Below are 21159 nucleotides of genomic sequence, written 5' to 3'. Positions count from 1 at the left end.
GTACTTTGGTAGACTCTTGCGAAAATATCCAGTGACTGATCACTATGGTAAACAAATAGTCCACCAGTAATCCTTAGACAGCAACTTCCAAACACTACCATTTACATCTAGAAGGACAAGGCAACAGATACATGGGAATGCCATCACCTGCAAGTTCCCTTCCAAGCTACTCACCATCCTGACTTGAAAATGTATCATTGTTCCTTTAACGTCACCAAGTCAACATCCTGGAATTCTCTCCATAAGAGCATAGTGGGTCAACAAACAGCAAATGGACCACAGCAGTTCGCGAAGGCAGCTCACCACCACGTTCTCAAAGTCAACTAGGATGGGCAAAAAGTGGCTGACCAGCTAGCAATGCCTACAAATGAATAATTTAGAAAAGGGCTATCACTCTGGTACCTCCCTTGTCTAGTATTACTATCACTGAGAACATAACATTCTGGACAGAATTCTCTCAGTCTCTGAACATGGACATCGGATGAGCCAGTTGGGAAAATATGGCAAGATTGAAAAACTGAGATGTTCAATGTCCAGAAAAAAATGTTAGACTTTGAATTTAAGTTTGAATGACGAGACAAGAATTCCACCAGCAAGTATCAAGATTACTAACAGTCAAGGATATCACCACAAATTCAATCTAGGGGTTTGGAAGCAGTCACATGGCTACTTGGATTAGATAGAATCAGGGGTTCAGTAGCTTACAGTCCAGGGAGTGGTGCTCAGTCAGTCCTGCAGACTAGTGCAACCAGTCAGGGGATTACTGGTAAAAGAGCCAGGGAGCTACATAGAAATTGATTAGTGCTTGGTCACTCACCAGCTGGGGCTCATGTTTCAAACTGGTGAGGGGATGAGCCAGGGTCATCTCTCGGCATTAGTTCACTGGAAATCAAAATGGAAATCAAGGATATCTGAGGAAGAATTACTGGACCCAAAACGTGATGCTGTCAGACCTGCTTAACTTTTCCAACACCTGCTGGTTTTGTTTCTGATTTACAGCATCCACAGTTCTTTCAGTTTTTATCAAGAGCCATTTCTGTGGTAAGGATATCGGGGGAGTCAATCTTGTGGACTGGATGCAGCATGCTGGACATCAGAGGGGACAACAATTGTGACACAGGTCAACATATAAGACTGAGAGACAGTAGTGCATTGGAGGACATGAGTTTCTGAGTTGGGGAGTATGGTCATCAACAATAACAAATCGATGTAGCGGAGGAAAAGGTGGGAGGTGGGGTCAGTGTAGCTGCGTGTGGCTGCGGAAACCTACGTTCGGGACACCACCCACGCCCTCCACCTCCTCCATGATTTTCGCTTCCCCGGTCCCCAACGCCTTATCTTCACCATGGACATTCAGTCCCTGTACACCTCCATCCCCCATCACGAAGGACTTAAAGCCCTCCGCTTCTTCCTTTCCCACTGTACCAACCAGTACCCTTCCACCGACACCCTCCTTCGACTGACTGAACTGGTCCTCACCCTGAACAACTTCTCTTTCCAATCCTCCCACTTCCTCCAAACCAAAGGAGTAGCCATAGGCACCCGCATGGGCCCCAGCAATGCCTGCCTCTTTGTAGGATATGTGGAACAGTCCATCTTCCGCAGCTACACTGGCCCCACCCCCACATTTTCCTCCGCTACATCGATGACTGTAATGGCACTGCCTCGTGCTCCCAAGAGGAAGTTGAACAGTTCATCCACTTTACCAACACTTTCCACCCTGACCTCAAATTCACCTGGACCATCTCAGACGGTCACCCTCCCCTTCCTAGACCTTTCCATTTACATCTCGGGTGACTGAATTGACACGGACATTTACTATAAACCGACCGACTTCCACAGCTACCTAGATTACACCTCCTCCCACCCTGCCCCCTGTAAAAACGCCATCCCATATTCCCAATTCCTTCGTCTCCGCCGCATCTGCTCCCAGGAGGACCAGTTCCAAAACCGTACCACCCAGATGGCCTCCTTCTTCAAGGACCGCAATTTCCCCCCAGACGTAGTCGACGATGCCCTCCACTGCATCTCTTCCACTTCCCGCTCCTCCGCCCTTGAGCCCCGCCCCTCCAACCGCCACCAGGACAGAACCCCACTGGTCCTCACCTACCACTCCACCAACCTCCATGTCCAACGTATCATCCGCCGTCATTTCCGCCACCTCCAAACGGACCCCGCAACCAGGGACATATTTCCCTCCCCTCCCCTATCAGCGTTCCGAAAAGACCACTCCCTCCGTGACTCCCTCGTCTGGTCCACACCCCCCACCAACCCAACCTCCACTCCCGGCACCTTCCCCTGCAACCGCAAGAAATGCAAAACTTGCGCCCACACCTCCCCCCTTACTTCCCTCCAAGGCCCCAAGGGACACTTCCATATCCGCCACAAATTCACCTGCACCTCCACACACATCATCTATTGCATCCGCTGCCTCCTCTATATTGGGGAGACAGGCCGCCTACTTGCGGAACATTTCAGAGAACACCTCTGGGACACCCGGACCAACCAACCCAACCATCCCGTAGCCCAACACTTCAACTCCCCCTCCCACTCCACCAAAGACATGCAGGTCCTTCAACTCCTCCATCGCCAGACCATGGCAACATGACGGTTGGAGGAAGAGCGCCTCATCTTCTGCCTGGGAACCCTCCAACCACAAGGGATGAACTCAGATTTCTCCAGTTTCCTAATTTCTCCTCCCCCCACCTTGTCTCAGTCAAATCCCTCGAACTCAGCACCGCCTTCCTAACCTGCAATCTTCTTCCTGACCTCTCCGCCCCCACCCCCACTCCGGCCTATCACCCTCACCTTGACCTCCCTCCACCTTTCGCATTCCCAACACCCCTCCCCCAAGTCCCTCCTCCCTACCTTTTATCTTAGCCTGCTGGACACACTTTCTTCATTCCTGAAGAAGGGCTGATGCCCGAAACGTCGATTCTCCTGCTCCTTGGATGCTGCCTGACCTGCTGCGCTTTTCCAGCAACATATATTCAGCTCTAAAGTAATAATATATTAATTAATGTGAATTTCTATTTGTAACGAAGAGTCACTGGTGTCACGTGTGTGCACTCAGTAGCTAGTCTTTTTCACTTTACTCCCACACATGCCTTGTAAAGAGCTAGTTGTGGATTGTACCTGATGCATAGCTGATCTTTAAATATGGCACTTGTGCCAGATATCCCGGAAGTTCCTGACAGTGGCAAGTACTTCTGATATGCACACAACAGAATGAGTGCAGCGCTGTAGTGCTGGTGGTGCATACATAATGAGGTGAGCAATGGGGAATGACATGAGAAAACTCACTAAAGCTCACAGAGAGAAACTTTCCATGAAACCTCCCAAGACTGACAATTTGCTGATTTTGGTAAAATCCAGCCAATAGTTTTTGGTTGTTATATTTTCTTCATTCAGCTGTGAATGGATGGATATAATATTTCTGGTTTTATAGAGACATCAAAATGACATATTTCACACTTTATAATTAATTATATCTGTAAAATTATTTTCTGTCTTCTTAATTACTTTCAATATGTTTTACTTAGAATCTTCTATCTTTCTCAAAGTCTTAGCTTTGAGTTGATATTCTTGCTGGATATGTTACTCTGTCAGGTGAAGGCAAATAACAACCACACCCAGTCTTTCAATTCCCAACATGCAAATATCTCCACGTCAAGGCCTGAGAATATCCCTATGTGCATTGGTATAATTTTGTCAACTGATTAAAGAACACTTTGAAGCATGTACATTTCTAGCTTACAAAAGTAACTGATATTTTTAAAATAATTTGAAAACTATTTGAAGCATGAACAGCAAACTTACTTTCAAGAGCTTATTTTACTTCAGAATTAGAAGTTAGTAATTTACAACATGAGAGATAAATGCAGAGAGTTAAATCTTTATCCTTTTTACTGTATTTTAAATGTTTAGAGCATCTGTGTTTTCCTTTTATAAAACACATAAATCATGTAAACATGATTATTTTAGTAACTGTGATATCTGTTTAATTATTCACCAAGAAAAGGGGCAGCACGTCGGCTCATGGTTAGCACCTGGGTTCGATTCCAACCTCAGGTGTCTGTGTGGAGTTTGCATGTTCTCCCTGCATCTGCGTGGATTTCCTCCGGGTGCTCCGGTTTCCTCCCACAATCACAAAAGATGTGCAGGTCAGGTGAATTGGCCATGCTAAATTGCCCATAGCGTTAGGTGCATTAGTCAGAGGGAAATGGGTTTGGGTGGGTTACTCTTCAGAGGGTCGGTCTGGACTTGGTGGGCCAAAGGGCCTGTTTCCACACTGTAGGGAATCTAATCTAAAATGATGAACCATTTATTTTCTAGAAGTTAAATTGTAAAATAAAGTTCTTGTCTTACAGTCTCTGGAAAGGACTTTTGCAACTTTTCACTCGTGCTGTGTCACCCTGTGCTGGTTCTATAGCCCAACACCTCATCTTTCATTTTGTCAATCAAACCTCATGAATTCCACTGGACAGAACTATTTTACTAAGAAAAATAAAGTTGATTATTTGTAATCTGCAGAAAATCATCATTCTGCTTGTGACCTCTAAATGGTCTTCAGAATCACTTACTTAAAATCTAAAATTAATTTAAAAATCTAGCCTGATTGACTCAGGACAGTTAACACACAGATTTGCGTATCAATAATAGACTAATTTATTGTGATCCACGTGATATGCTCGTGTCCGGTAAAGTAATTTGCCTTTTGTCCACAAGCAACAGGGAATCCAGGAGTTTGTTTACCCAGTGAGTAGCTAGAATACATAGTTGAGGCAAGTGACATTGATACATTTAGGGAAAGCTCGATGATTACAGGAAATCCCTGGGTTACGAACGAGTTCTGTTTTTAAGTCTGTTTGTAAGTCGAATTTGTATGTAAGTCATAGAGTCATAGAGATGTACAGCACGGAAACAGACCCTTTGGTCCAACTCGTCTATGCCGACTAGTTATCCTAACCTAATCTAGTCTCACTTGCCAGCACCCGGCCCATATCCCTGTAAACCCTTCCTATTCATATACCTATCCAGATGCCTTTTAAATGTTGCAATTGTACCGGCCTCCACCACTTCCTCTGGCAGCTCATTCCATACACGCATCACCCTTTGAATGAAAAAGTTGCCCCTTGGGTCTCTTTTATATCTTTCCCCTTTCACCCTAAACCTATAACCTCTAGTTCTGGCCTCCCCCACCCCAGGAGTCAGAAGTTATGTACGGTTCACATCTAGCGTCAATTATTCAAATGTTTGTCTTAGTATATAGTATATATTTTAACATCTTAAATATAATAATACAGTAATAATAATAAATGTAACTACAGTACAGTACAATATTTACAATTGAGAGAGAAAGAAAATGTGTGTGTGTACATGCATATAAAAAACATTGAAGAAACATTTCTTAAACTGTTTAGATAGAAAATAAAATCATTAAAGCTTAACACTTATTCTTGTTCCAATCAATGTCTTGCATACCAGAGGGAGCGTTAATTAATAATTAAGATTACTTTATGAATTGGATGATGGGCCTGGTGCTGGAGAGGATGGGCCTGGTGCTGAGTCAGGGTCTGATTCTGCTGCTGGAGAATGGAGGTTTATTTCTGAAGTCAATTTCTTAAAGTAAACATTAAGAGTGGCTTGAACAGAGCTTTTCTTTTTCTCATTATAAATGGCCTTGCAGCAGCTGAGAAATATCTGATAAATTTTGGTGAACCTCTCTGCATTAGGATCTTGCTCCTCTAACTTTGCCATCCCTGTTTCAATGAGATGAAAGGCTTCAGCTAATTCCTTTGTCAAAAACCTATTGGGTTCTGGAGTTTCTAGGACCTGGCCTTCTTCCTCAAATGCTATCATCTGCTGCTCCAGCTCCATAAGGTCCTCATTGGTCAGTTCTTCGGCATGGGATTCAAGCAAGTCTACGACATCACTTTCATTAATGTCTAACTGCAGTTGATTATTACCAATATCAGCCACAGCTTGCCTGGCTTCGGTGATGCCCTCAGGTGTGAACTCTTTAAAACCATCTGCGAATTGGGGACACAATTTGTTCCAAACGACAGCATGACACTGTTCTCCCTTGGGCTGATGAACCACTGAAAACATGCTGTGTCTTGAGCGTCGCGCAAAGTAATCTGTTCGTTCATTAGTACGAACCATTGTATGTAACCCTTTTTTTAGAATAATAGGCTTTACGGAAGTTGGTTCGGTAAGTACGGGTGTTCATAAGTCAGTCATTCGTAACCTGGGGAAAGCCTGTACCTGAACGGAATGGGAAGCCACTTTAATGTAGTTAAAAGGATGGGAAAGGAATTGGGAGGAACATAAACATTGACATAGGCTAATAAGCGCACATGACATTTTTCACTGTATTTCATACCACATAAGCAAAATATTTTAGACAAGGGTGTTTTACATTCAAAGCATCATTTACCATGCATTTGGATTTTACAAACAAGTGAACGAGTCTCCCTTTGTTGTCTGTTCAGTGTCTTTTATTCATCAAACTTTGCTGTTGTTTCTGTTTTTCAGCTGCTGGCTCTCTGGTTTTGATCTTCATGGGAACCTGGAACTTTCAAAGCCAATGCTGTGGGGATTTCTTCTTCCAGTTGCGATATTGCTACTATTTAATTTTGTCATGTTTGCTCTAGTGACAATGTTGGTGCTGTTCAACAAAGACCATGGTACTTGCAGGTAATGCAAGATATTATATGTTAACTTGCTTTGAATTGATATGAAAATCAATTTTTCCAAACCCAACAATGCATCCCACATTCAAACAATCCTCTCTGATCAAAAAGATTGAACATATTAGCTCACTTCTGTCAGTATTAAAAGCATCATTTAGTGACTCAGAGATTCTGTGTTGATATTGGTATATTTCAGCAACTGCTTTTTAAGATCCTTCTTTTGCCTATGCACTTTAAAATTCAGCTGATCACTGATTTATCGTATGGAATGTAGATCTTTCAGTCAATAGCAGAGAACGTAGAAGTATTGCATCGCAATCTGTCCATGACTTTTGGTGACCAGTAATATTTGTTTAGTTATGGTAAACAGTTAATTGCTTCCAAGTTAAATACACCCTTCATTTGATTCCAAATTTATTATAAATGTTTACGAATTATTATATATTAATTATTTTATGAAGAATTCTCACACTTTAAAATTGATATTTGTCTCTTAACTGGCATTAAAAAAAATCTCCCATTTATAAATAATGTTCCAAAACTCAGGTCAGCTTCTTTCCCTGGAAAGCAAGTGAAAGTCATAATAAGTCACTCCATCCCATTGCCAGAAACAGTATGTAACTAGTTCTACTCGGACTATAAGGTCTGAAGCAATTTAGTAAGTCATACAGCTAAGCGTGAAATAATTAATTTTCTCATTTGATATATGAACCAGACTATAGAGATCACTTTAACATTTTATTGAAACATCTCCTGAGTATAATTTATTAAAATCAGTAAAATGCTTAATATTAGCAAACACTTCATTAATTACTGTGTTCTTTTACAGTGCGAAACAGGCTACGTCAGCAAAGAAAATGATGGGATCCTTATCAGTAGCTGTTGTGCTGTGTTTAACATGGAGTCTAGGTTATTTGATGCTTATAGAGCGTGAAGAAACACAAGCTGTTTTTAGCTATCTCTTCTGCGCTCTTAATGCCACTCAGGTTTGTAAAGTTTTCTTCCAGAATCATCAAACACAAGATGCTGATGCTGGTAATGATATTGGACAAATATAAAATATTTCCACTTTTGACAGAGTAATGAATAAAGTGTGGCTGATGGCAAATCCTAAGATTGTAAGTTATGTGCAGCTGCTTAAAGAAAATTTAGTTTCAGTGAGGAAGAAGAAATTGAGGTACTGTATTGAAAAAGTATATAAATGTAGTCTTTCGATTCCCTGTGAAAATCAATAAATTTAAAAAAAACAAAACATACCGAACAACCCAAATGGAGGAAATCAATGCACAACATTTTAGATTAGATTAGATTAGATTAGATTAGATTACTTACAGTGTGGAAACAGGCCCTCCGGCCCAACAAGTCCGCACCGCCCCGCCGAAGCGTAACCCACCCATACCCACCCATCTACATCTACCCCTTACCTAACACTACGGGCAATTTAGCATGGCCAATTCACCTGACCTGCACATCTTTGGACTGTGGGAGGAAACCGGAGCACCCGGAGAAAACCCACGCAGACACGGGGAGAACGTGCAAACTCCACACAGTCAGTCGCCTGAGGCGGGAATTGAACCCGGGTCTCCGGCGCTGCGAGGCAGCAGTGCTAACCACTGTGCCACCGTGCCGCCCACTGCCACCGTGCCTCTTTGCCATTTTACTTTTATCATTTACTTGAATAATGAAACCAAAAGCAACATAATTACAGCATGACCTTACAGCTAAAATGTATTTAATAAAAATTAACTGAATTGTACTGGCTGTTAAAACAATGGTAGATCACATGGATTATTGGCAGTTCTATATATTGCCAATGCCACCATTGGGGATGGCGGGTTGGGGGAGGGAGAGGGTCTCTCTGCCATCTTTGTTGACCATTTTAGTGTTATCAATAGACACTGGCAGTTCCTTTGAAAGATGTTGCACCACATTCTGCCACAAATCCCTTCAAAACACTATCTTTCTCCATTCAATGTATACAGTTCTTTTATTTTGAGGCTGTAGTCATCTTCCAACAGCAGCTTTACTCCACTTGAACTCCACAGGTCTACATTCCTCCCAAAGGTGGATTTTCCAGATACTTTTCCAGTTATGCCCATATTTCTACCCATTTTGCCATGATGGACTTCTCTGAATAGCCTGTCCTGCCTTGCATACCACTGGAAATATCATTTCAAGGCTCCATCTTTTGTCTTCAATTTCCCCAACAACATGAAGTCACAGCCAGTCCTAGAAAACCTAATGATCGAAGATGGTGGCAGGAAGGGCAGAAAATTGGGGGACTGGCACTGGCAATGACCTGCCACCCTCAAAAATTTAGTTCCAGGTAAGTGAGGCCCATGGTCGATTGCCTTGACTTGACCTAATTTTATGGATCTAAAATGGTCAATTAACAAACACTTCAGGGACTGTTCACACCACAGCCTGGATTAACACTGTTCCCAGCTCATTGCCTGCCTGCCAGGTTGGGGGGTGTGGGGAGTGGTTGTTGCTAAAAAACAATCCTGTGCCCTTGCCACTGAGCTTCCTGAACCCCCGTCTATTCATACCCCATCCCACAATTCCCATGAAAAGCCACTTATCTTGCTCCACAATGTTGGCACAGCTGTGCAGCCAGTCACCTCCATGTTAATAGCAGTGCACCTACTCACAGTGGCTGCCTACTCTATCTGGTAAGCAGTGCCAAGCAGAGATCTTGACTGGCATCGTTATCCCAGCAAGTGATAACCCAAAAAGGCTTCTTTGTTGATGGTTCTACTGGATGTCCCGCATGTTTTGACACCCACTCCCACACTGAAGACAACTTTGAAAATTCCGGCTTAGTTTCTCTTTCAGTTAGAAAGTTTACCAACATCTGATGAAGAGGCAGAGCCCTGAAAGCTTGTGATTTCAAATAAACCCGTTGGACTATAACCTGATGTGGTGTGGCTTTTGACCTTGTGTGGAAGTCTAGGATCACGGGGCATAATTTCAGAATAAGGGATTGCCATTTTAAGACGGAGATGAGGAGGAATTCCTTCTTTCAGAGAGTTGTTAATCTCTGGAATTCTGTACCACAGAGGGGTATTCAGGCTAGTTCAGAAGTATATTCCAGGCTGAGATTGATGTTTAGGAGAAAGTGAGGACTGCAGATGCTGGAGATCAGAGCTGAAAATGTGTTGCTGGAAAAGCGCAGCAGGTCAGGCAGCATCCAAGGAGGATAATCGACGTTTCGGGCATGAGCCCTTCTTCAGGAATGAGGAGCATGTGCCAAGCATGCTAAGATAAAAGGAGGGACTTGGGGGAGGGGCGTTGGGAATGCGATAGGTGGAAGAAGGTTAAGGTGATGGTGGTAAGGTGAGGGTGATAGGCCGGAGTGGGGGTGGGGGCGGAGAGGTCAGGAAGAAGATGGCAGATTAGGAAGGTGGTGCTGAGTTCGAGGGTTAGTACTGAGACAAGATGGGGGGAGGGGAAATGAGGAAACTGGAGAAATCTGAGTTCATCCCTTGTGGTTGGAGGGTTCCTAGGCGGAAGATGAGGCGCTCTTCCTCCAGCCGTTGTGTTGCTATGGTCTGGTAATGGAGGAGTCCAAGGACCTGCATGTCCTTGGTGGAGTGGGAGGGGGAGTTGAAATGTTGAGTCATGGACCAAGGACATGCAGGTCCTTGGACTCCTCCATCGCCAGACCATAGCAACACGACGGCTGGAGGAAAAGCGCCTCATCTTCCGCCTAGGAACCCTCCAACCGCAAGGGATGAACTCAGATTTCTCCAGTTTCCTCATTTCCCCTCCCCCCACCTTGTCTCAGTCCCAACCCTCGAACTCAGCACCACCTGCAATCTTCTTCCTGACTTCTCCACCCCCACCCCCACTCCGGCCTATCACCCTCACCTTAACCTCCTTCCACCAATCGCATTTCCAACACCCCTCCCCCAAGTCCCTCCTCCCTACCTTTTATCTTAGCCTGCTTGGCACACTCTCCTCATTCCTGAAGAAGGGCTCATGCCCGAAACGTCGATTCTCCTGTTCCTTGGATGCTGCCTGACCTGCTGCGCTTTTCCAGCAACACATTTTTAGCTCTGAGATTGATGTTTAATCAGTAAGGGATTCAAGGGTTATCGGGAAAAGGCAGGATTACCTCAGATCAGCCATGCTTTCATTGAATGGTGCAGCAAACTTGATGCGCTGAATGATTCTAGTTCTGTTTCTAATCCTACATCTTATGGACATATGGTCTTTCTTCGCAGTACCAGAAATCACATCTGCTGGGTGATATACTCATCAAGGGTTAAATAGGGCAGAAGAATCACCTTGGAGTTATATTACAATGGAATACATTAACAAAGTCTAAGTGCAAAAGTTATTATTTGTTCTGCCAAGTGGTTACAGCACTAATAAGACTATATTTATTGTCAAGTTACCTTTTACTTGAACCATTGCAGTCTTTATGATAATCATAACAGAGAATGCTGGAAATATTTAGCAGGTCAAACAGCATCTGGTTTAAATATATCACTCAGACTACTCAGAGGTCAATGCAGCACAACAAATATTAGAGTGAACATTGATTCTGTCTCAATGACATGAAGGATCAAAAAGAAATAACCAAGTAGGGAGACTTAAGAGGGAAACAATGTAATAGAAATTGCCTGGTTTGGAGATGCTTTTGAAGGAAGTCTGGTGTGTTTTTATAGTGAATTATACACAGTATGTTGTTGCTGGCAGAGAAGTAGCTATTGAATTTATTGGTTAAAGTTTTGATATATGGATCAGGATTGTCTAATTGATGATCACTTTATTGAGTATGATTACAGTTTTGTCCATCTGAGTGAGTGCTGATCATTCTAACTTAATCCTGAATTGAAATGTGTAGATGATGACTAGGCATTTGGGGATCAGGAAGCAAGCCACTTATCACACAGTGCAGAATGTTACAGCAGTTTGAGTACTGTGGGCTATGATGAGATGTGTGGTACAGTTTGGTGAGATATTTGGTGGAGGCTATCTTGACATGCCCAGATAATCTTGCTGCGTCATTACTGTTTTTCTCAAGCGGCTTTGGCATGCTTTTATGCTAGACGAAAGCAAATTCGCAATTGATGCTTATCATTGTTTGTTAAACACCTTGCTAACAGCCTAACTCATCAGATAAATATTCTGGTTGTGACCTTACCAAACTTGCCAAACAAATTAGCCTTCAGGAAAACTTGACATGGAAACCAGAGCAAGTTCTTGATGGATTCAACTTGCCACTTACTCCAAATGCCTTCTCTGTTGGATCAGTTCTGAAGAAGGAGGTCACTCGATCCAAAGTGTTAACTTTGCTTTCTCTCCACAGATGCTGCTGGACCTGCTGAGCTTTTCCAGCAATTTCTGTTTTTGTCTCTGATTTACAGTAACCTCAATTCTTTTGATTTTTATTTAGCCTTCTTCTTCACATTGCTTGCTACTTACGCATTGTGACAGTTATATACCATTTGTGAATCTAAGCCTGGATGTTATCCAGGTTTTAGGCAAAAGTGAGGACTGCAGATGCTGGAGATCAGAGTCTAGACTAGAATGGTGCTGGAAAAGCACAGCAGGTCAGGCAGCATCCAAGAAGCAGGAAAATTGACGTTTCTGGCAAAAGCCCTTCATCAGGAATGAAAGCCCTTTCATTCCTGATGAAGGGCTTTTGCCCGAAACATCGATTTTCCTGCTCCTCGGATGCTGCCTGACCTGCTGTGCTTTTCCAGCACCACTCTAATCTAGGACTGTTATCCAGGTTCTGTCATTGGCTGACATGCATGATTCATTATTAGAAAAATAGCTGATGAAACTCAGCAGGTCTGGCGGCGTCTGTGTGGAGGAAGCAATGTTAATGCCAGATTAGAAAAATTAACTCAGCTTTCTCCTCACAGTTGCTGTCAGACCTGCTGAATTTCACCAGCAATTTATGTTTTTGTCTCAGATCTCCAGCATCCACATTTCTTTGTTTTATTTCACTGTCAAGAGAGGTTCTGAATGGAACTAAACTTCAGGGAATAGCCCACTCTTAAACCTACATAGAAACAAAATTGTGATGAAGCAAATGATATAATTGGACTGAGGGCATTACCTTGAGGCAGTCCAGCAGCAAAATCCTTGAGAGTGCCATGATTTTGCTAAGTAGAAAAATAATGTCTCATTTGGAATTCCTCATTTTTTTAAAAATTAGTTAAATTTAACACAATAGCAAATGCAGGTCATGATCTTGGTTGCCAAATTGTCTTTCTATTGTTAAAATATTTTACCGCATTGTGTTCTGATAAAGTTAATTTGCTCAAGTATTGCTTTCTTTGATTAATAGGGTCTACAGATTTTCATTCTCTTCACTGCTCGCCGAAAAGCATTTCAAAAGATGTATGCAGCCTGGGATTCCAGATTTGATATGAACATCAGTATAGTCCATTCAAAAAAATTCTCATTTCAAAGTGCGAGCATTCCAGAAAATAGAGAACTGTACACACAGTATGACACAGTGAACTTCTCCGAAACCTCATGTTCCATACCTTCCATTTTATATTAGAATGCATTTTTGAGACAGGATAAATTCCCTTTGTTGTTCCTCCTTAAAATGCTCTTAGTTTCTTCATGGCTGCAATAATGGGAAAATGTGTTATGTTCCCAGCAAAATTCAACAGTAATATATCATCAACACTCGGTAGACTTTTCGTGGAAGGAAATGATTTATATTAGCTTCCGATTCATTTCCATCCAGAACGCTGCATTACTGTAAGATGTTTTAGATTAGGATCAATCTAAACATCATGGCATAGACAGAGAACATAGGAGGCTAACACCTTCAACATATTGTCTAGCTAACACCCATTGTTACAGCTAACCTGAGAATGCAACTTTTAAAAGAAGGTTTTATGATTTACACATGAAAGAAGTGGAACTATCATGGTATTCGAACAGATGAAAGACTCAACAGATAATCAAGGTATTTTTCAATGTATAATTTCAGTAACGTCACACTGTAAATTTTTGCGATAAATTCTGTGCCTTAGAATTGTGCTTTCCACAATCACCTGATGAAGGAGCTGCGCTTCCAATTAAACCTGTTGGACTATAACCTGGTGTTGCGTGATTTTTAACTTTGGGGTAAAAACAATGACTGCAGATGCTGGAAAGCAAATACTGGATTAGTGGTGCTGGAAGAGCACAGCAGTTCAGGCAGCATCCAACGAGCAGCGAAATCGACGTTTCGGGCAAAAGCCCTTCATCAGGAATAAAGGCAGTGAGCCTGAAGCATGGAGAGATAAGCTAGAGGAGGGTGGGGGTGGGGAGAGAGTAGCATAGAGTACAATGGGTGAATGGGGGAGGAGATGAAGGTGATAGGTCAAGGAGGAGAGGGTGGAATGGATAGGTGGAAAAGGAGATAGGCAGGTCGGACAAGTTCGGACAAGTCATAGGGACAATGCTGAGCTGGAAGTTTGAAACTAGGATGAGGTGGGGGAAGGGGAAATGAGGAAACTGTTGAAGTCCACATTGATGCCCTGGGGTTGAAGTGTTCCGAGGCGGAAGATGAGGCGTTCTTCCTCCAGGTGTCTGGTGGTGAGGGAGCGGCGGTGAAGGAGGCCCAGGACCTCCATGTCCTCGGCAGAGTGGGAGGGGGAGTTGAAATGTTGGGCCACGGGGCGGTTTGGTTGATTGGTGCAGGTGTCTCGGAGATGTTCCCTAAAGCACTCTGCTAGGAGGTGCCCAGTCTCCCCAATGTAGAGGAGACCACATCGGGAGCAACGGATACAATAAATGATATTAGTGGATGTGCAGGTAAAACTTTGATGGATGTGGAAGGCTCCTTTTGGGCCTTGGATAGAGGTGAGGGAGGAGGTGTGGGCGCAGGTTTTACAGTTCCTGCGGTGGCAGGGGAAAGTGCCAGAATGGGAGGGTGGGTCGTAGGAGGCTGTGGACCTGACCAGGTAGTCGCGGAGGGAACGGTCTTTGCGGAAGGCAGAAAGGGGTGGGGAGGGAAATATATCCCTGGTGGTGGGGTCTTTTTGGAGGTGGCGGAAATGTCGGCGGATGATTTGGTTTATGCGAAGGTTTGTAGGGTGGAAGGTGAGCACCAGGGGCGTTCTGTCCTTGTTACGGTTGGAGGGGTGGGGTCTGAGGGCAGAGGTGCGGGATGTGGACGAGATGCGTTGGAGGGCATCTTTAACCACGTGGGAAGGAAAAACAGAGATTGGTATCTGGCCAGCCACATGTAAAGTGAGTAGGTGAGTGGGCTCAAGGAGTTGAATGGTTCAAACCAGTTAGTATGGCTGAAGTGTGTACAATCGGTTGTGATGGCAGGGATTGCCTTCTCAACTCTGCTGGTATTTTACCAGTGGTGGGGAGTACCCGTGACACATGGAGAACTGAGGGAACCCACCTTTTCAGGTACTTGTGCCCAACAGAATGTCTCCAGAATGGAAATGATTGAATGCTGACTGCAGTCCAGATATTAACCATTGCTCTTAGATTCAGATACTGCCAGTAGCTCTTGGAGGTGGTAATCATCAACGAGGTAAAAACAATGACTGCAGATGCTGGAAACTAGATTCTGGATTAGTGGTGCTGGAAGAGCACAGCAGTTCAGGCAGATCCAAGGAGCTTCGAAATCGACATTTCGGGCAAAAGCCCTTCATCAGGAATAAAGGCAGTGAACCTGAAGCGTGGAGACATAAGCTAGAGGAGGGTGGGGGTGGGGAGAAAGTAGCATAGAGCACAATGGGCGAGTGGGGGAGGGGATGAAGGTGGTAGACCAGGGAGGAGACGGTGGAGTGGATTGGTGGAAAAGGAGATAGGCAGGTAGGACACGTCCGGACAAGTCATGGGGACAGTGCTGAGCTGGAAGTTTAGAACTAGGGTGAGGTGGGCGAAGGGGAAATGAGGAAGCTGTTGAAGTCCACATTGATGCCCTGGGGTTGTAGTGTTCCGAGGCGGAAGATGAGGCGTTCTTCCTCCAGGCGTCTGGTGGCGAGCGAACGGCGGTGAAGGAGGCCCAGGACCTCCATGTCCTCGGCAGAGTGGGAGGGGGAGTTGAAATGTTGGGCCACGGGGCGTTGTGGTTGATTGGTGCGGGTATCTCGGAGATGTTCCCTAAAGCGCTCTGCTAGGAGGCACCCAGTCTCCCCAATGTAGAGGAGACTGCATCGGGAGCAACGGATACAATAAATGATATTAATGCATGTGCAAGTAAAACTTTGATGGATGTGGAAGGCTCCTTTCGGGCCTTGGATAGAGGTGAGGGAGGAGGTGTGGGCGCAGGTTTTACAGTTCCTGCGGTGGCAGGGGAAAGTGCCAGAATGGGAGGATGGGTTGTAGGGGGGGCGTGGACCTGACCAGGTAATCACGGAGGGAACGGTCTTTGCGGAAGACAGAAAGGGGTGGGATGGGAAATATATCCCTGGTGGTGGGGTCTGTTTGGAGGTGGCGGAAATGTCGGCGGATGATTTGGTTTATGCAAAGGTTGGTAGGGTGGAAGGTGAGCACCAGGGGCGTTCTGTCCTTGTTACAGTTGGAGGGGTGGGGTCTGAGGGCAGAGGTGTGGGATGTGGACGAGATGCTTTGAGGACATCTTTAACCACGTGGGAAGGGAAATTGCGGTCTCTAAAGAAGGAGGCCATCTGGTGTGTTCTGTGGTGGAACTGGTCCTCCTGGGAGCAGATACGGTGGAAGCGGAGGAATTGGGAATACGGGATGGCATGTTTGCAAGAGGTAGAGTGGGAAGAGGTGTAATCCAGGTAGCTGTGGGAGTCAGTGGGTTTGTAAAAAATGTCAGTGTCAAGTCGGTCGTCATTAATGGAGATGGAGAGGTCCAGGAGGGGGAGGGAGGTGTCAGAGGTGGTCCAGGTAAATTTAAGGTCAGGGTGGAATGTGTTGGTGAAGTTGATGAATTGCTCAACCTCCTCGCGGGAGCACGAGGTTGCGCCAATGCAGTCATCAATGTAGTGGAGGAAGAGGTGGGGAGTGGTGCCGTTGTAATTATGGAAGGTCAACTGCTCTACATAGCCAACAAAGAGACAGGCATAGCTGGGGCCCATACGTGTGCCCATGGCTACCCCTTTGGTCTGGAGGAAGTGGGAGGATTCGAAGGAGAAATTGTTAAGGGTGAGGAAAGTTCAGCCAAATGAATGAGAGTGTCGGTGGAAGGACACCATTAACTCGCCTCCCAATTCTGTTCTCAGAGAAGTCTTTTCTCAATATTGAGACCAAAAGGTCACTTTCACCAAAGAAGTCCTAGATTTCGAGATGAGATTCTCATTAGTGTGCAACAAGAGGCATGGGTTATTGTTCATTATCACATTCATTATTACAGTCTTGCTTCATTAATATGTAGTCTCTCATTCTCCCGCCTGCCTGATATAAACTGGATGCCCAGAATTCCTGACAAAACTAAGAGCAGTTAGTTTCTAATTCTACCTCACAGTTTGCTCCTCTAGAAGCCCATTTTTGACACCAGTCACCATTGTCTCAGACCAAATCCCATGGGCTGCACCACATATATCCCGTCCATGGATATTGGAATTCAATACATAGCAGCCTCTCCACACTATCATGGCACATTTCTTATCCACTCTCAAAATGCTTCTGCATTTTCATCCTGCAATTTGGAGCACACCAGTAACTTTCATTGCAATGTAACTGCAAAGATACCATGTGCACTTGGACAGGCACCCAGGTCACAGATTTCTTACCTGGATACTCACAGCATCCCTGCTTTTCCTTACCTGCCTTTTTACACCTTGCATCCTCAGTCACACTTTAAAGGCTCAGATACTTCTATCTTATCTTGCTGCACAGATACAAAGTCAAGCATCTTATCATGGTTATTGATACATCAAGGGAGTTGACATGTGCATTGGTGCACTCCCTCGGGAAAGCTACTAAGTTGACATGAATCCTGAGAAAACTCCTTTATTTCACTCTTCTTTCATACATTTCCTTCCAATCCTTCAGGGTAACATTGCCTTGATGGTCTTGAAGATCTCTGTGACAGTGTTTAAACTGTGAGAGGAGCGCTTTATGAAGCTTTTCCCTTCAGACTACTGTGCTATGAGAGACAGTGAACATGCAAATTGCCCATTGTACATCTTCCAGACGAGAATGTCACTGTATTCCCTTAACATTCCCTGATACATAGGAACAACATTTCCCTCCTGAGATCTGTAGAATCATCACGAGTTCGATACTCTTCCATAAGGTAGGTGTTAGTGTTGAAGAATGTTGGAAGCCCAGCACCTGGCACACACCCTGGACTCTGCCTTTAGCCTCAGAATCCTCCACATTCACATGTAAATGCATGCTTGAGGTTTGAGGATCCCTGACATATAAGGCTATTTGCTATTAAATATTTGGTTGTTTGGAGAGATGAATGTTACTTAGAGATCACAATGTTCAACACACTTGGGAAACCTGAACAGGTTCCTCATCATTTACATAAGTATGAATAACCAGGTATCATTGTGAACATCATACTGCACCAGACACTGTATCAGTGCAAGTGAAAATATATTAACAAACATTATGGTTTATTTACAATGATATAGATCTGTGCCACCTATGGTTCTTCATGTGTTTTTTTCTTCTGCTCCCTGCCACTATGTTTCGGTGCAGGCATAATGTTGACTGATAGGATATAAGGAGCCTGCTTTGTGGTTGTCCATGCAACAACAGCATTGAAAGACTGCTGCAGGGACACTGGGTGCACGGATAGGTATGCAGCTCATGGATTGGACTGCGTTGAGCCTCAGGCTGCCCACTTGCTCTTATTGTGCTTAGTGCCTACCTGTATGCTCACAGCATCCATGCCTTGCTTTACCATTTAACATGGGTAACCAGCCAGGCATCTGGGGACAGGTGCTGTTGCTGCTGTTGCTGTACCTGCACCATGTGCCAGCAGTCATGTTTCAAAGGCTTAGAGAATCAGCCCTCATCAAAGTCCATGGAGGACCCAACTCAGTAAGTCAAGAGCACCCTCTAATACCTGTCAAGGGGATTGGGTGCAGTCAGGCCTCTGCTTGATCAGGAGCTATGTGCCCATGTAGTACAGGAGTGAGTCTGTAGCTCTGTAGTGCCATGGCAAAAGAGTTGGTAGGGGGATAAGAAAATAGTAAGTTGGTGGGTGAGATTGTGCTAGGGCTTTCACAGTTGGATGGATATATAGCTGCCAGTGATTTGAGGGTTTCTTGTCTGGGATATATCCACCTAAAATGCTCAAAGTGATGGGCGATGGTCAGTCTGTCTTATCCATCCATAGAAACTAAGGAAAAAGAGAGAGGAGAAACAAGGAGGGACCATTAATATCGGAAGAAGATTTGGCAAGTTATTCTTTGGGACTAAGGATCTGCTTTTCTGAAGAAGGACCACTGGACCCAAAACTTGAACTCTGCTTTGTCTCCACTCAGACCTAAGCTCCGCAGTCCTGCCACATCCAGTCATGAATGGTGATGGACGATTAAACAAATCACTAGAGGAGGAAGCTCCACAAATATTCCTCAATAATGGAACAGCCCAGCACATCAGTGCAAAAGATAAAGCTGAAGATTTTCAGCAATCTTCAGCCAGAAGTGCTGACTGGATAATCCATCTCGACATCCTCCAGTGGACCCCAGCATTACAGATAACAGTTTTCAGCCAATTCAATTCACTCCATGTGATATCAAGACATGGTTGGAAGCACTGAATACTGAAAAAGGCTACAGACCCTGTTAACATTCCAGCAATAGTACTGAAGATCTTTGCTCCAAAACTTGCCCCTCCCCCAGCCAATCTTTTCCAGTAAAGTTACAACACCGGCATCTACCCAACAATGTGGAAAATTCCTCAAATATGTCCTCTCCATAAAAAAATGACTAATCCAACCCAGCCCATTACTGCCCCATCAGTCTACTGTCAATCATCAGTAAAATGGTGGAAGATGTCATCAACAGTGCTATCAAGCAGCACCTGCTCAGCCATAATCTGCTCAGTAACCCAGTTTACGTTCTGCCAGGGCTACTCAGCTCCTGATCCCATGACAGCCTTGGTTCAAACATGGATAAAAGAGCTGAATTCCAGAGATGGGGTCAGAGTGACAGCTCTTGACATCAAGGCTACATTCAACAAAGTGTGGCATCACGGAGCCATAGCAAAACTGGAATCAATGGATATCAGGAGTAAACTCTCTGGTGTTTAGAGTAATACCTGACACATAGGAAGATAGTCATGGTTTTTGGAAGTCAGTCAGTTCAGCTCCAGGACATCGCTACAGGAATTCCTCAGAGTAGTGTCCTTGGCCCAACCATCTTCAGCTGTCTCATCAATGACCTTCCCTCCATCATAAGGTCAGAAGTGGGAATGTTCGCTGATGATTGCACAATGTTCAGCACCATTTCTAGCTCCTCAGACACTCAAACAGTCCATATCCAAATGCATAAGATCTGGACAGTATCCAGGCTTGGCTGACAAGTGGCAAGCAACATTCACATCACACAAATACCATGCTATGACCATCACCATCAAGAGACAGTCTAACTACCACCCCTTGACATTCAATGGTGTTACCATCACTGAATCCCCCACTATCAACATCCTGGGAGTTATCATTGGTCAGAAATTCAACTGGACTCACCATATAAATGTAGTGGCTAAAAGAGTAGGTCAGAGCCTAGGAATACTGCAGTGAGTAACTCACCTCCTGACTCCCCAAAGCCTGTCCACCATCTACAAAACACAAGTAATGAGTGTGATAGAATACTCCCCATATGCCCAGATGAGTGCATCCCCAGTAACACTCAGGAAACTGAACACTATCCAGAACAAAGCAGCCTGCTTGATTGGCAATGCATCTACAAGTGTCCATGCACCCCACCACTGACACTCAGTAGCAGCAGTGTGTACTATCTACAAGAAGCACTGCAGAAATTCACCAAAGATCCTCAGTCAGCACTCTCCACACCCATGACCACTTCCATCTAGAAGGACAAAGGCAGCAGATATAGGGGACCATCACTATCTTCAAGTTCTCCTTCAAGCCCCTCACCATCCTGACTTGGAGATATATCACTGTTCCTTCAATGTTGCTGGGTCAAAATCCTGGAATTCCCTCCCTAATTGCATTGTGGGTCAAACCACAGAAGGTGGACTGCAGCAGTTTAAATAGGCAGCTCACAATGAACCTTATCAAGGGCAACTTTCTGCTGAAATGAGACATGTAAATGGAGTCCATGGATGAGAGGTTAGCGTCCGTGCAGGTCGGAACTGTGCACAGACTCTTCTGTAGTTTCTTATGGTCCTGGGAATTGCAGTTGCCCTACCAGGCCATTATGCACCTGGACAGTATGCTTCGTATGGTGCATCTGTAAACGTTGGTGAGGCGCCTTATGGATACGTCAAATTTCCTGATCCACTTGAGGATGAAGAGGTATTGATGTGCCTTCTTGACTGTCCAATCCTTGTGGGAAATCGTCACTCCTAGGAACTTAAAGCTCTCAAT

At 44.5% G+C, this 21159-nt stretch overlaps 1 protein-coding gene across 1 annotated transcript in view; it reads left to right on the top strand.

Annotated features, from left to right (window-relative positions):
* Window positions 1-13632, top strand: part of adgrg7.1 (adhesion G protein-coupled receptor G7, tandem duplicate 1) — a 62903-nt gene extending 49271 nt beyond the window's left edge. Inside the window, exons 11-13 of the mRNA XM_072584367.1 lie at window positions 6538-6699; window positions 7525-7681; window positions 13003-13632. Of these exons, the coding sequence (XP_072440468.1) occupies window positions 6538-6699; window positions 7525-7681; window positions 13003-13221 (538 nt within the window). The 3' untranslated portion in view covers window positions 13222-13632. The remainder of the gene's footprint in view (window positions 1-6537; window positions 6700-7524; window positions 7682-13002) is intronic.
* Window positions 13633-21159: the final 7527 nt, after the last annotated feature.

Source organism: Chiloscyllium punctatum, chromosome 15 (assembly GCF_047496795.1).
Source record: "Chiloscyllium punctatum isolate Juve2018m chromosome 15, sChiPun1.3, whole genome shotgun sequence".
Classification (NCBI taxonomy): domain Eukaryota; kingdom Metazoa; phylum Chordata; class Chondrichthyes; order Orectolobiformes; family Hemiscylliidae; genus Chiloscyllium; species Chiloscyllium punctatum.
Note: the sequence above shows the minus strand (reverse complement) of the source record. Positions and strands in the feature narration are given on the sequence as shown.